Source organism: Chelonoidis abingdonii, chromosome 11, assembly GCF_003597395.2.
Source record: "Chelonoidis abingdonii isolate Lonesome George chromosome 11, CheloAbing_2.0, whole genome shotgun sequence".
In the NCBI taxonomy this organism is placed as follows: Eukaryota; Metazoa; Chordata; order Testudines; family Testudinidae; genus Chelonoidis; species Chelonoidis abingdonii.
The window spans coordinates 5,984,959-5,997,913 of NC_133779.1; the positions used below are offsets into that span (position 1 = coordinate 5,984,959).

Below are 12,955 nucleotides of genomic sequence, written 5' to 3' on the forward strand. Positions count from 1 at the left end.
CATGGAGGTTAAGTCCATTAATGGCTATTAGCCAGGATAGGTAAGGAATGGTGTCCCTAACCTCTGTTTGTCAGAGGATGGAGATGGGTGGCAGGAGAAAGATCACTTGATCATTGCCTGTTAGGTTCACTTCCTCTGGGGCACCTGGCATTGGCCACTGTCGGTAGACAGGGTACTGAGCTAGATGGACCTTTGGTCTGACCCGGTTCGGCCGTTCTTATGTTCTAAACATGCAAGATAAGCTTAAGATACTAAAGAAACTGGCTACAAGCAGTAATTTCTCACCCTAAGTGTTTTAGGAAGATTGCAGAGATTCTTGTTGGCCGGCAGCACTGGCCTGCAGCGTAAAGCTTCAGATATTTCATTCACAAGCTAGACACCCTTCTGGTCTGGGCTCAGCACTTCTCTGTCCCCTGGCCCCAATCTTTGTTTCTTAGGTGCCTCCAGCAGTCACCCTGGGAGGGATTCAGTGAAGAACAAGCGTTGATTATGTCACTCCCCTGCCTTAAATAGCTTTGCATATGGTGATAATCCTCTCGGCACTCACAGGCTGGCTGCAGCTGGGGGCTCTGGGCACCCAGTGCCGCCCCCCAGCTGAGAGCTTGGGGGCAGGGGTTGGGATACAGTGAGAGATCTGCCCCTGGGTTAACCCAGCTGGCTTCAGCACCATCCCGCTGGGCTCTGCCACAGTCGAGCTCCCCATGCAAGGGGCACCAGGCTGGGTCACAGGGCCAGGAAATGCAGCAGGCGGGAGGCAATGGGGTGAGGGGGGAGTGACTTTGACATGGCCAGCTGAGAGCGTGTGCAGAGTGGGGTTATTTATTCAGGCCACAGTCACGTCCCCTGAGCAGCAGAGAGGGGCCAAGGACCCAGCGTGAGATTAACAGGGGGCTGCTCTGTCCTGCAGACAGAATCCCCAGTGCTGCCGCCCTGAACGCCGCCAAGAGCCTGATCCAATGCGCCGTCAAAAGGGGTTTCCTGAAACGCAGCTACACCTTGAAGGGGCATCGCAACATGAACCCGACCAGCTGCCCTGGGAACGCCCTCTACAGGGTCATCAGCAAGTGGCCCAGGTTCAAACCCTGAGTCCCTGCAGCTTCGGGACAGCCCCTGCGCACATCGCTGAGGTCGCCTACGGCTTCTGCCTGCTCGAGCAGCACCTCTGCCCCCCAGCTGGGGGCAACCTCACGCTTCTCACCCACTTGCTGCCTCCTGGGGCCTGGAGAGCAGGGATCTGAGAGTTGGGGTTACACTCCCGTCTCCCTTTGCGCTTGGCTGCCCTCCTGCCCAGGGGGCTCAGATTTCTAATGGTGCCTGGGAGCCACCTGCCTCCCCCAGGCTGCTTCCTTCGGCAGACACCAAGCCTACCCCTCACTCCCGCCTGGAACAGGCACATCAGCTCAGCCCTGGTCCATACACAGCCAGGCCCAGGGTCTTACAGCATCTGGGAGGTGAGGCTAATCCTCAGTTGAGCTCTGTGGTGACAGCCCTGCCAATCCCTGGGCAGCTCAGGGAATGTCGCCTCCATTCCCGTGTTAAACGTCTGAGCAATTCTCAATTCCAGAGTCAAATCTTCCTCTGCCCCCAGCTCCCCTAAAATCTGCAGCGAAACTTTCATCTAGAATCCCCCAGAAATTGGTCGATATTTACCGAACCCCACAAAGGGAACCCAAGTGTCCCCGAGCCCGGACCCTCAGCTCTGCCTGGCCCCGCAGGGTCTGGCTCTCAAAGCTTCAGCCCTGGTACCTTTCACCCCGACACTCCATTCCCACCAGCCTCTATCACCAAGGGGGGGCGAAGTGTTAGGATCTTCACACAGCGGGTCCCTGGGAAGGACCAGTTGGGTGGTTTGCAGAATCCCACAAAGGGGTTTTAATTCAAGTGCAATTTGCCTCTAACCCAGTGCCCCTGCGGTTTACCACTTGCTTTGCTTGGGAGCTTCTGAGCAGTGAGAATAAACCAGCTTCTAGCACATGAAAAGTTAAAGCGCCGTGGATCATTTCATCTCCTGTTAAACCATAACCACCCCCCGCTGCTGGGCTGGGCTGGGAGCAGGGTCGGCTCCAGGTTTTTTGCTGCCCCAAGCAAAAAAAATTTTGGCAGCCCCCCACCACCCTCACCCCAGACCTGGGCTCTCTCTTCCCCCACCCTACCCGCACCCCCTGCCACCCCAGCCCTGGGTTCCCTCCCCAAATGTGACCTCCTCCTTCACCACAGCAATCCCCGTTTACACTTGCAGTGAGGATCAAACAGTTTCTCCTATTTTTATTTCACTTTAGTATAAATCTCAACACCCCCTTGCCCGTCCCCCGCAACCCCATCTTTAGTGCTCCAAATGCACAAGGCAGCCATAGGGACTAACCCTCAAACCTGGTACCCGGAAAGGGCTGGGGATCTAGTAAAGAGGGTTCAGGCAGAGGAGCGGGTGTGGGGGTGCTTGGGGGCTCTACACTGGCAGAGAAGTGGGGTGTGATGTACTCACGGAGGAGGGTGGAGGAGGAGAGGGGGTATCAGGAGGGTTGTGGGAGAAGAGGTGCAGGGGAAGGGGGAGGTGAGGGAGGAGAGGACTGGGGGAGGGTCCAAGGGGAAAAGTGCGGGTGAAGGGAGAGTACAAGGGTACGGGGTGCGGGGAAGGAGCGATGGGGGAAGGGGCTACGAGCGGGATGGGGGGGTGCAGGGCTAAGAGGGGCAGGCACTGACAGCTGCTTCCCCAGCCCCCTGCAGGCAGAGCCGAGAGGACGGACACTGACCCCCAGGTGCCCAAGCCGCGGAGGTCCCCCGGCAGGGCAGTATCCCGCGCTGCCCAGCTCGGAGCCGGGCTCTGCCTATCCCCGCCCGGGAGAGGTGCATAGTGGGCTGGGTCCGGGGGCAGGAGGGGACAGCTCCCTGGCAACTCAGGCTGCCCAGCCAGAATCCGCGCCCCCTGCCCAGCCCGGTGGTGCCCTGCACTGCACAGCCCCCTCAGGTGCCCTGGGGAGACTCGGAGCAGCAGCAGGACCCTTCTCCCCTCCCTCCCCGGCTCCTCACACCCACCCAGGCTGGCCAGCAGTTCAGGCTGTCCTGAGGCTGGGGAGCCAAAGCATCATGCCCCGGAGCTGAGCCCCTCTCGCCGCCGCAGCCTGGGCCCAGCTCGGGCGGATGATGCTCAGGGCAGCCAGAACTGCAGTCTGGCCTGTGTGACTCAGGCTGCAGGGTCAGTTCCAGCTCAGCCTGAAAGCCTCCCCTGATAGGGAACATCCTGGTTCAGGGCCGGCTCCCAGCTTTTTGTGCCCCAGGCAAAAAAAAAGTGTGGAGGGGGTGGGAGTGCCGCCCCTTGGAAAGTGCCGCCCCAAGCACATGCTTGGAGCGCTGGTGCCTAGAGCCAGCCCTGGCTGGGAGAGCTCAGAGAGCGAGATTATGGTCTGTCAGAGTGGCACTAAGACATCCCTTTGTGCTAGGTACTTTACCCACAGAACATAAGACAGAAAGTCCCTACTCTAAAGAGCTCACAGTCTAACTAAACACAGCGTGGGAGGGGAAACTGAGGCACAGGTAGGGGAAAGGGTTTTACCCAAGATCACAGGGCCAGTCAGTGGCAGAGTGTGGAACAGATCCAAAGGCAGAAGTCAAGTGCTCTGCCGCCTCTCAGTCCACAGGGAGGAGATGGACAGAAACAAAGGGGGCACCAGTTCATCACGGGTTTCACAGACAGGCCCAGCAGCCCTGAGCTGAAGGAATGGGAGTGGAGCTGGGACTGCCCAGCGTGAGGAGGCAGCTCTTTGTTATGAGTCATTGCAGAGCAGCCCTCAAGCGAGGCTGGGAGCCCGGCACCCCCAGAGCTGAACAGGCCCCGGAAACAGGAGCAAACCCTGGTGGGCCGGCAGCTGGAGGCCCCCAATGTCCCTGGTGTCCTGCCCTTGGCACAGTCCGGGTTCACCCCAGTTATTCTTTCTTCTGAGCCGTGGGCCCAACCTCGAGAGGCTCAAGCAAGAGGTTTTGCTCCTGGGCCAGCCGCAGCACCCAAACAGACTCAGCACAATCTCCCTTCCCGTCCTCTCTGAGGCACCAGAATCATAACAGCACCCCTGGCCCCTGTAACAGCCCAGGCCCGCCAAGCCACCTTGCCTGGTCCCTGGGGTGTTTTGGCCACTGGCCCCATGGAGCTTGGCTCAGGATACCACGAGGCCCAAGGAGAGGTTGGTCCCCTCGCCAGAGGAGGCTCTGGGCATTCACAGCCACAAGTACTCAGCCAGGATCTTGCAGAGAGTCCACGGTCGGGAGGTGCAGATTCTGCTCTGTGTCCTCCATTGTGTGCCAAACCCACAGGGAGGGGATGGCAATGAGGTGCAGCCCAGGCACTCCTGCAGCCAGAGAGATACACAGATGGTCAGTGGGAATCCAACCCAGGACCTGCAGCAGCTGCAAGCACCAGCCTCTACTGCTGCAGCTACGGGAGTAATTCTGCTACTGTCAGCAGTAGTAGCCTATTATCTCCATGTGGCCCAGCCACTAGAGGGCAACATGTGACACAATCTAAATCCACACACTGTCTCAGTAGATGGAGCCAGGCCCTCAGGCATCCGGGCACGACCTGACCTTACATCTAGGAGCCCTGTGCTCCCCTGACCTAGCAACGAGCAGCTGGCTAGGTGCATTATGGGAACCAGGTTGGCCAGAGACATCAAACAGGTCAGGGCCAAGTGGCGAGATAGCAATGATGTATTTATAAAGTCTTTCACCCCCAAGGATCCCAGAGCCTACATTCAAAATGCAGCCACCTCTGGGGTGAAGCTTGCCAGGCAGGCAAACAATAACTTTAAAGCATTTTACCCCTGTAAATAATACCATTTAGCTCTTGCATAGCCCTTGTCATCAGGGGATCCCAAAATACTTTACAAAAAGGGTCAAAATGATTCCCCCCATTTAAATGGGGAAACTGAGGAAGACAGCAGCAAAGTCACCCAGCAGGGCAGGGGCAAAGCCAGGACCCAAACCTGCATCCTCATCTCCTCTCTCAGGCATCCAGCCCCCTAGGAAATGAAAAACCCTCCACTTGATGTGGCAGTTCTCAGGGTATCCAGAACAGTGAGTCCAGCTAGCTCAGAAGAGCTGGGGGTCAATTGCCTGGCTCTGAAATGTTCTCCTTGTTTGAGTAACTTAATCTCCCCCGTGTCTCAGGTGTGCATTGGTAAAAGAAGGGTAATAATCTTTCCTGCCTATTAAGATTGTAAACTGTCCATCGGCTCCCAGGGGGAGCGGCAGGTGGGAGTTCAGGGGAGACGCGCACTGGATGTAGAGATCCTGGCACTGCGGAGAGCGTCGTTAACCCCACGTCGCGATGCTCCATCAAATGCCCCCCAGGAATGAAATGTGGGTTGATGTTGTCAGTACAGAACGCTTCACTCTGCGACAGCCCAGATCTCTGGCTGCCCCAAGAAGGGTCGGGGGTTGGGTGCCAGGTAACCCCTCTTCTGTGCTTTGGGGGGTGTTATTAGGGCTCTGAAAGCAGATGGGGGAAATCAGACCCCTCAGTTAGCTCCAGGCTGCACAGGACTGGGTGAGAGCAATGCCCATGAACAGCTGACCAGGAGAAGGGGGGATCCCGGAAAGCTCATTACACACGGGTGGGTTCACTAATTGGTTTAATGCATGTTCTCTGCGATCCTGGCATCGTACACACCAAGGTGCTGCTTGGGGGGAGCTAGGCGGGGCCAGAGCTGTGAGGATCACAGGGCTTGTAACCTCTGAGGGGGCGAGAAAGCAGCCGGCTCAGTCAGTCTGACTTGCTGGGGATACCACAGTGCAAGCAGGAAACGGGGCAGCCTGGAGTACCTGGCAGGGGCAAGAGTGAGGCAGGTCCCTGCCCACGAGAGGTGGCGGCTGGCCTGCCAGGAGCCCAGGGCGGGAGCCCATTAGATTTGCCCTCCAGAATTGGCCTGGAATCTCCAGGAATTAAAGATGAGTCTTTAATTAAAGATTATGTCATGCGATGAAATCTCCAGGAACCCATCCCATCAAAACTGGCAACTCTAGTGGCCTGGCCGGCCCACGGAGGGGCAGGACCGGTGCAGTTTCCCTGAGTGGTGACACCATCATTGCCCCTTCCTCAGCTACACGGAGCTACAGCCATCTCCAAACCTGGGGTGTTTACAGCCCCCTCTGCTGTGCCATGAGAACAGCGCCTGGCGCTAGGGTTGCCAGGTGTTGGGTTTTTGATGGCAATGCCTGGTTGAAAAGGGACCTTGGCTGCTCCAGTCCACAGTGCTGACCAGGCCGTTAAAAGTTCGGTTGCCTGCCCAGCTCCATGAGGCTCCCAGGAAGCTGCTGGCATCTCCCTCTGGCTCCTGGGCTTAGGGGTGGTCACGGGAGCTCGGGTTGCTACTCTCCAGACCCCCAGCTCCGGCTCCAAATCTCCTATTGGCTGGAAACTGCAGGGGAACGGCACCTGCCGGCAGCAGCAGTGTGCAGAGCCGCCTGGCCACACTTTCGCTTAGGAGACAGAGAGAAATGTTGGCAGCTTCCCGGGTGCCACCTGAGGTAAGCGCCAGCCAGAGCCCGCACCCTGAAGTGCCCCGATGCCACAAACCCCTACCCTGAGCCCCCTCCTGCACCAAAACTCCCTCACAGAGTCCATACCCCAGACCCTTGCACCTGCCCTGAGCTCCCTCCCACACCCACACTCCCTCCCAGAGCCCGCACCCCACACCCTCTCCTGCACCTCAGCCCAACAGGGCCCTGATCTCAGTCACTGTGTGTCTGTGCAGCACCCGGTGCGACAGGGCCCTGATCTCCGTCACTGTGTGTCTGTGCAGTGGCCCAGTGGGACGGGGCCCTGACCTCGGCCACTGTGTGTCTGGGCAGCGCCTGGCACGACGGGGCCCTGATCTCGGTCACTGTGTGTGTGGGCAGCGCCTGGCATGACGGAGCCCTGATCTCGGTCACTGTGTGTGTGGGCAGTGCCCGGCCCGACGGGGCCCTGATCTTGGTCACTGTGTGTCTGGGCAGCGCCTGGCACGACGGGGCCCTGATCTNCACAGACAGACAAAGACCCAAGACCAAGAAACCCCCACAAATTCCCTCCCTTAAGCTTTGAAAAATCCGGTTTCCTGATTGGTCCTCTTGTCAGGTATTTGGTTCCCTTTGTTAACCCTTTACAGGTAAAAGAAACATTAACCCTTAGCTATCTGTTTATGACAGCTACCAGTCTTAAAATCTTGAAGGACCTGGGGACCAGAAACCATGAGTACAATTCATTAACTACAGCTATGCCTTCCTTTGTTCAGCAAGTCAGTTAATTTAAAATGCAAAACATATTTTGACAAAGTTACTGTTTGTGTGTGTGTGTGTGTGTGTGTAACCAGCACGCTTAATGACGTATTTCGCTAATGGAAAACAATTTTAAGATGCTGTTTTTTGTGCATTTGTAATTGAATTCCAATTTGCATCCAAACACAGCTTGTAAAAAAAAAAAAAAAAAAAAGCATCTAGTCAATAAGAAATGAGTCATTTGCCATAATGTAAAAAAATTAAGAATCTAAATAAATGTTTATCCAGCTATATAATTGCTTGAATAAATGCATAGATATAGAGATAACCTGTCCCCCTGGTTATGACAAAAGGCAATGTAAAGGCTATAGCTAGTTGCAAATCAATGTTTTAATGGTTAAAAGCAATGAAAATAACCCCCCCCTCTTTTTGTTTTTAAAGAAAATAGCTCAAAAATACTAATGCAAAACAAGATTAAAATCAGTGCTTCAGACCAGGTTTTTCTCCCAGATGATTTAAACCATGAATAAAATTGTCGATTTAAATCACATTCATTTGTATCAATTCGCCTAGCTCAGGAGAGCTGGGGTCAATTGCCTGGCTCTGAAATGTTCTCCTTGTTTGAGTAACTTAATCTCCCCCGTGTCTCAGGTGTGCATTGGTAAAAGAAGGGTAATAATCTGTCCTGCCTATTAAGATTGTAAACTGTCCATCGGCTCCCAGGGGGAGCGGCAGGTGGGAGTTCAGGGGAGACGCGCACTGGATGCAGAGATCCTGGCACTGCGGAGAGCGTCGTTAACCCCACGTCGCGATGCCCCACCAAACGCCCCCCAGGAATGAAACGTGGGTTGATGCTGCCAGTGCAGAACGCTTTGCTCTGCGACAGCCCAGATCTCTGGCTGCCCCAAGAAGGGTCGGGGGTTGGGTGCCAGGTAACCCTCTTCTGTGCTTTGGGGGGTGCTATTAGGGTTCTGAAAGCAGATGGCGGAATCAGACACCTCAGTTAGCTCCAGGCTGCACAGGACTGGATGAGAGCAATGCCCATGAACAGCTGACCAGGAGAAGGGGGGATCCCGGAAAGCTCATTACATGCGGGTGGGTTCACTGATTGGTTTAACGCATGTTCTCTGCAGTGCTGGCATCGTACACACCAAGGTGCTGCTTGGGGGGAGCTGGGTGGGGCCAGAGCTGTGAGGATCACAGGGCTTGTAACCTCTGAGGGGGCGGGAAAGCAGCCGGCTCGGTCAGTCTGACTTGCTGGGGATACCACAGTGCAAGCAGGAAACGGGGCAGCCTGGAGTACCTGGCAGGAGCAAGAGTGAGGCGGGTCCCCACCCATGAGAGGTGGCGGCTGGCCTGCCAGGAGCCCAGGGCGGGGGCCCATTAGATTTGCCCTCCAGAATTGGCCTGGAATCTCCAGGAATTAAAGATGAGTCTTTAATTAAAGATTATGTCATGCGATGAAATCTCCAGGAACCCATCCCATCAAAACTGGCAACTCTAGTGCCCTGGCCGGCCCACGCCACTGTGCCATGAGGAGAACAGCGCCTGGCGCTAGGGTTGCCAGGTGTTCGGTTTTTGATGGCAATGCCTGGTTGAAAAGGGACCTTGGCTGCTCCAGTCCGCAGTGCCGACCAGGCCGTTAAAAGTTCGGTTGCCTGCCCAGCTCCATGAGGCTCCCAGGAAGCTGCTGGCATCTCCCTCTGGCTCCTAGGCTTACGGGTGGTCACGGGAGCTCGGGGTGCTACTCCCCAGACCCCCAGCTCCGGCTCCATGACTCCTATTGGCTGGAAACTGCAGGGGAACGGCACCTGCAGGCAGCAGCAGTGTGCAGAGCCGCCTTGCCACACCTCCGCTTAGGAGATAGAGTGAAATGTTGGCAGTTTCCCAGGAGCCACCTGAGGTAAGCGCCAGCCAGAGCCCGCACCCCGAACCCCCCCGATGCCATAAACCCCTGCCCTGAGCTCCCTCCTGCACCAAAACTCCCTCGCGGAGTCCACACCCCAGACCCTTGCACCTGCCCTGGGCTCCCTCCCACACCCCACACTCTCTCCTGCACCCCAGCCCAACAGGGCCCTGATCTCAGTCACTGTGTGTCTGGGCAGCGACTGGCATGACTGGGCCCTGATCTCAGTCACTGTGTGTCTGGGCAGCGCCTGGCACGACTGGGCCCTGATCTCAGTCACTGTGTGTCTGAGCAGCGGCCCGGTGCAACGGGGCCTGATCTCAGTCACTGGGTGTCTGGGCAACGCCTGGCATGACTGGGCCCTGATCTCAGTCACTGTGTGTCTGGGCAGTGCCTGGCACGACTGGGCCCTGATCTCAGTCACTGTGTGTGTGGGCAGCACCTGGCACAACAGGGCCCTGTGGTAGATGCACAAACTGCCCCCAGAGAGGGAGGGGTCAGGGAACTGCCCTGGGCCCCGGTGGCAGGGTTGGCAACAGTCCCTTATTACAAGGGACGTCCCTTATCTTTCCATCTCCGTCCAGCAAGACCGGGAGCTGCTGAGCACTGCGAAACGCAGCAAGAAAGACGCCTGGCGAAAGTAGGTGAGTCCTGCTTATCGATGAGGTTGATGATAATCTCAGGAAGTGGGCTGAGGTGGGGATGCTAAGGAAACATCTCTTGTTTGAGAAATACAATTTAGGCGATGGGCCCCCCTCCTGGCAGCTCTGCCCTGCTCCACCCGCAGGGCCTGCCCGGCCGATGGAGGAGCTTGGCAGGGAGCAGAGAGCAACTCCCTTGAAAGTTGCCAGCGGAGATGAGCAGGGCTGGGATCCGCAGCTCTGCAGGAGCCAGGGGACCAGCCCAGCTGATGCGCTACCTGAGCTGCTGAGGGGAAGGAGTCTGGGCATTTGCAGGGTCAGAGACATCCCCTCAGGTTTGTTCAGGTCTTTGCTTTTCCCTCTGGCTTGGGGAGGCCGGCGGGAAGTGCCCCGGGAGGGGGATGTGACGCAGAGCACTCTGGGGCAGTGCTCAACTGCCAGCCTTGGGGTCCTCCTGGAGCCCGGGCGAGAGGATGGGCCAGGGCTCCCCGGCCGGGGCTGGAGGCACACGGCCTGTCCCTGACACTAGCGACTCAGGACTGGGGAAACCCCATATCCCAGAGAGTCCCGACTCTGGGGCTTTGGCCGGGCGATGCCCGAAGCCCTTTGCCAGACACCCCACCGGTGCGGCGTTCCCCAGATCTCCAGGCTGGGTTGTGCTCTGTGCCCAGCTTTGCCCACGTTGGGATGAAGGTTCTGGCCCTGGGATCACGCTGCCAGGCCAGAATCGCTCCCTCCCACTCGGACGTAGTCTGGCAGGCCTGGTGTTGCTACAGACCCCTGAGCCCTGCTGCATGAGCCCGGCTTGGTCTTAACCAACTGCAGCCGCAAGTGAAATCCCCTCCACTCCTTCCTCCTTGGTGGTTGGGGTTCCTGCCAGCATTGGCACAATAGTTTATTGACCAACTGCCGCCCTGGCCTCACCCTGTCACCCTAGCAGGCACTTATAGAGAGGAGCAGGTGCCAGTGCTAGGAGCTCACTCTGCTCCCAGCTCTTCAGGAATCCAGGTGGGCACATGCCAGCCCCCCTCTGCACCCATGGGGCACCGGTCTCCATGGACCAGCTCTGCCCCCAGCACAGCTCTTCTCCCCGCAGCCCCAGCTGGGCAGGGGCTGTTAGTACAGCTGGGGCCAGCGCCGAGCCTGCTGCTCTAGGGGCTGCCATGGGGACCCGGGGAGCTCTGGGAGGGAGGGGGGTCTGGGCAGGGCTGAGATGCTGCCCTCAGGTGACTGTCCAGGCTTGGAGCCTGGTGCAGCCTGAGCACAGGGAGATCTGCTACCCAGGGGCTCTGGGAGTATTTGGCTCCGGCCCAGCAGGGCCCCTTCCTGGGGGTGACAGGTGACTGTGACAGGTGCGTGTCCCCACAGGGCTGAGCAAGAAGAAGATGCTGCTCCTGATGCAAGTTATGTTGCTCTCAGCGCTCTGCGCCACGGCACTCAGTGAGTTCGGCTCCTCCCGGGCCGGGGGGTGGGGGGCAAGGCTGGAATCCCTGATGCAGCTGAGAACAGAGGGGGCAGAAATGTACGAGTGGAAAATTACTGATGGAGGCGCCCAACTAACCCGCCCCCTGGCCTGGTGCCCGGAGCTGGACCTGCCCCTGCAGAGCTGGAGACGCCCCTCAGCTTCAGTCCATCCCATCCATCCATGAGGCAGGGCTGGGTCGTTGCCTGCCCGTTCCCAGGCCCTAGTGTTCACCCAAGGGAAGAGGCCCCGGGCCTTGTCCACTGGGAGCTGATCCCAGAGTGTCGCACACCTCCCACCCAGGCCGTGCCCCCTGCCAGCCCAGCGCCATCCAAACTGCCCTGGGGCAACCGAGAGCCAGATTGTGCCAGCTCCTGGCACGCAGAGGGGCAGCGAGCTGAGGCTGTGTGGGGAGGGCAGGGGAAAGGGGGCTGGGGAGGGGGAGAGCAGGGGCAGAGGTGGGGTGAGGGGAGCAATGACAACACTAACTGATCCCCAGCTCCCACCAAGGCCCCGTTAGCAGAATTCATGCTGGGAATGTCCCTGCAGCCTAGAAACCACCCCCTGGATCAGAGCAGGGCCCATCTACCCCGGTGTCCCGGCTCCGGCAGTGGCCAGTGCCAGATGCTCCAGAGGGAGCTGCCAGGCACCCCCTAGTGGCCCATGATGGAATAACCCAGCCACAGGGCAATTTCCTTTGTGTTTCCATCAGTTAGTGGCCCCAAGCCCTGGGGCAGGAGCCCGTCCAGTCCCATGCACTGTGACGCTGGCTGTTCTCATTCGCCGTAGAAACCTCTGATCCATTGCTGGATCCTGCTCGTGGCCCAGTGACAGCCAGTGGCAGCAAGTTCCACAGGCTGATTTTGCCCATTGAGCCTTTTCTCAGGGTCAGATGTTCTGACCTTCCAGTTTCTGGGGCACTGGACTCCATCCTGGTCACCCCAACTCTGAAGAGATCTGGCAGAGGGGCAGAGGTTCAGCAGTGGGAGACCAGAAGGATCAGGGGCCTCCCAGATGCAGAGAGAGCGGAAAGGCCGCAGGGCAGAGGAGACAGGCAGTGGGGATGCAAATGACCGGAGGGGGCAGAGGGGACAGGCGGGTGCTGAGCCGCACATCCTGGACGGGAGCTTCCCCAGCCTGGGCTGAGTTCAGAGCACCAGCCTCACCCTCCATCTCCAGCCCAGCCCTTGCTTGGCCTCCCTCCAGCCTGGCCTGGCTCCCTGTTCGCCCCTTTGCTGACAGTGCCGGGTGCAGCTGCAAGGCGAGCAGGCTCCCAGCCAGGCCTCTCTCCAGCCCCCTCACATTTAAGCAGGGGCTGCATGTCCTCCCTGCGCCGTGCATGGCCTTTGCTGGCCCCCACCCCCACCCCATTGCCACAGCCCCAACCCACTCAGAGCACCAGCCCTGGGCCCGATCCTGCAGCGTGGGTTGGGGCAGGTGGGGGGCACCCACATTAACTCAGCCCTTTCTCCCCTCCCCCGCATGGCACAGGCTGCCCTACCATCATCTCACGCCGACAGTGGGGGGCCCGACCCCCAAGAAGCAGGGTCCCGCTGAAGACCCCAGTGTCCTTTGTCATCATCCACCACACGGAAGGGAATCGCTGCACCTCGCAGGCCTCCTGCAGCCGGGAGGTCAAGGGCATCCAGAACTACCACATGAACACCCAGCGCTGGCCCGACATCGGCTACAAGTGAGCGG

At 58.4% G+C, this 12,955-nt stretch overlaps 1 protein-coding gene across 1 annotated transcript in view; it reads left to right on the plus strand.

Annotated features, from left to right (window-relative positions):
* The window catches only part of LOC116835254 (peptidoglycan recognition protein 3-like), a 25,796-nt gene that overhangs the window by 6,861 nt on the left and 5,980 nt on the right, over positions 1-12,955 (plus strand). The window contains exons 4-6 of the mRNA XM_032797952.2: positions 908-1,075; positions 11,161-11,232; positions 12,746-12,947. Of these exons, the coding sequence (XP_032653843.1) occupies positions 908-1,075; positions 11,161-11,232; positions 12,746-12,947 (442 nt within the window). The remainder of the gene's footprint in view (positions 1-907; positions 1,076-11,160; positions 11,233-12,745; positions 12,948-12,955) is intronic.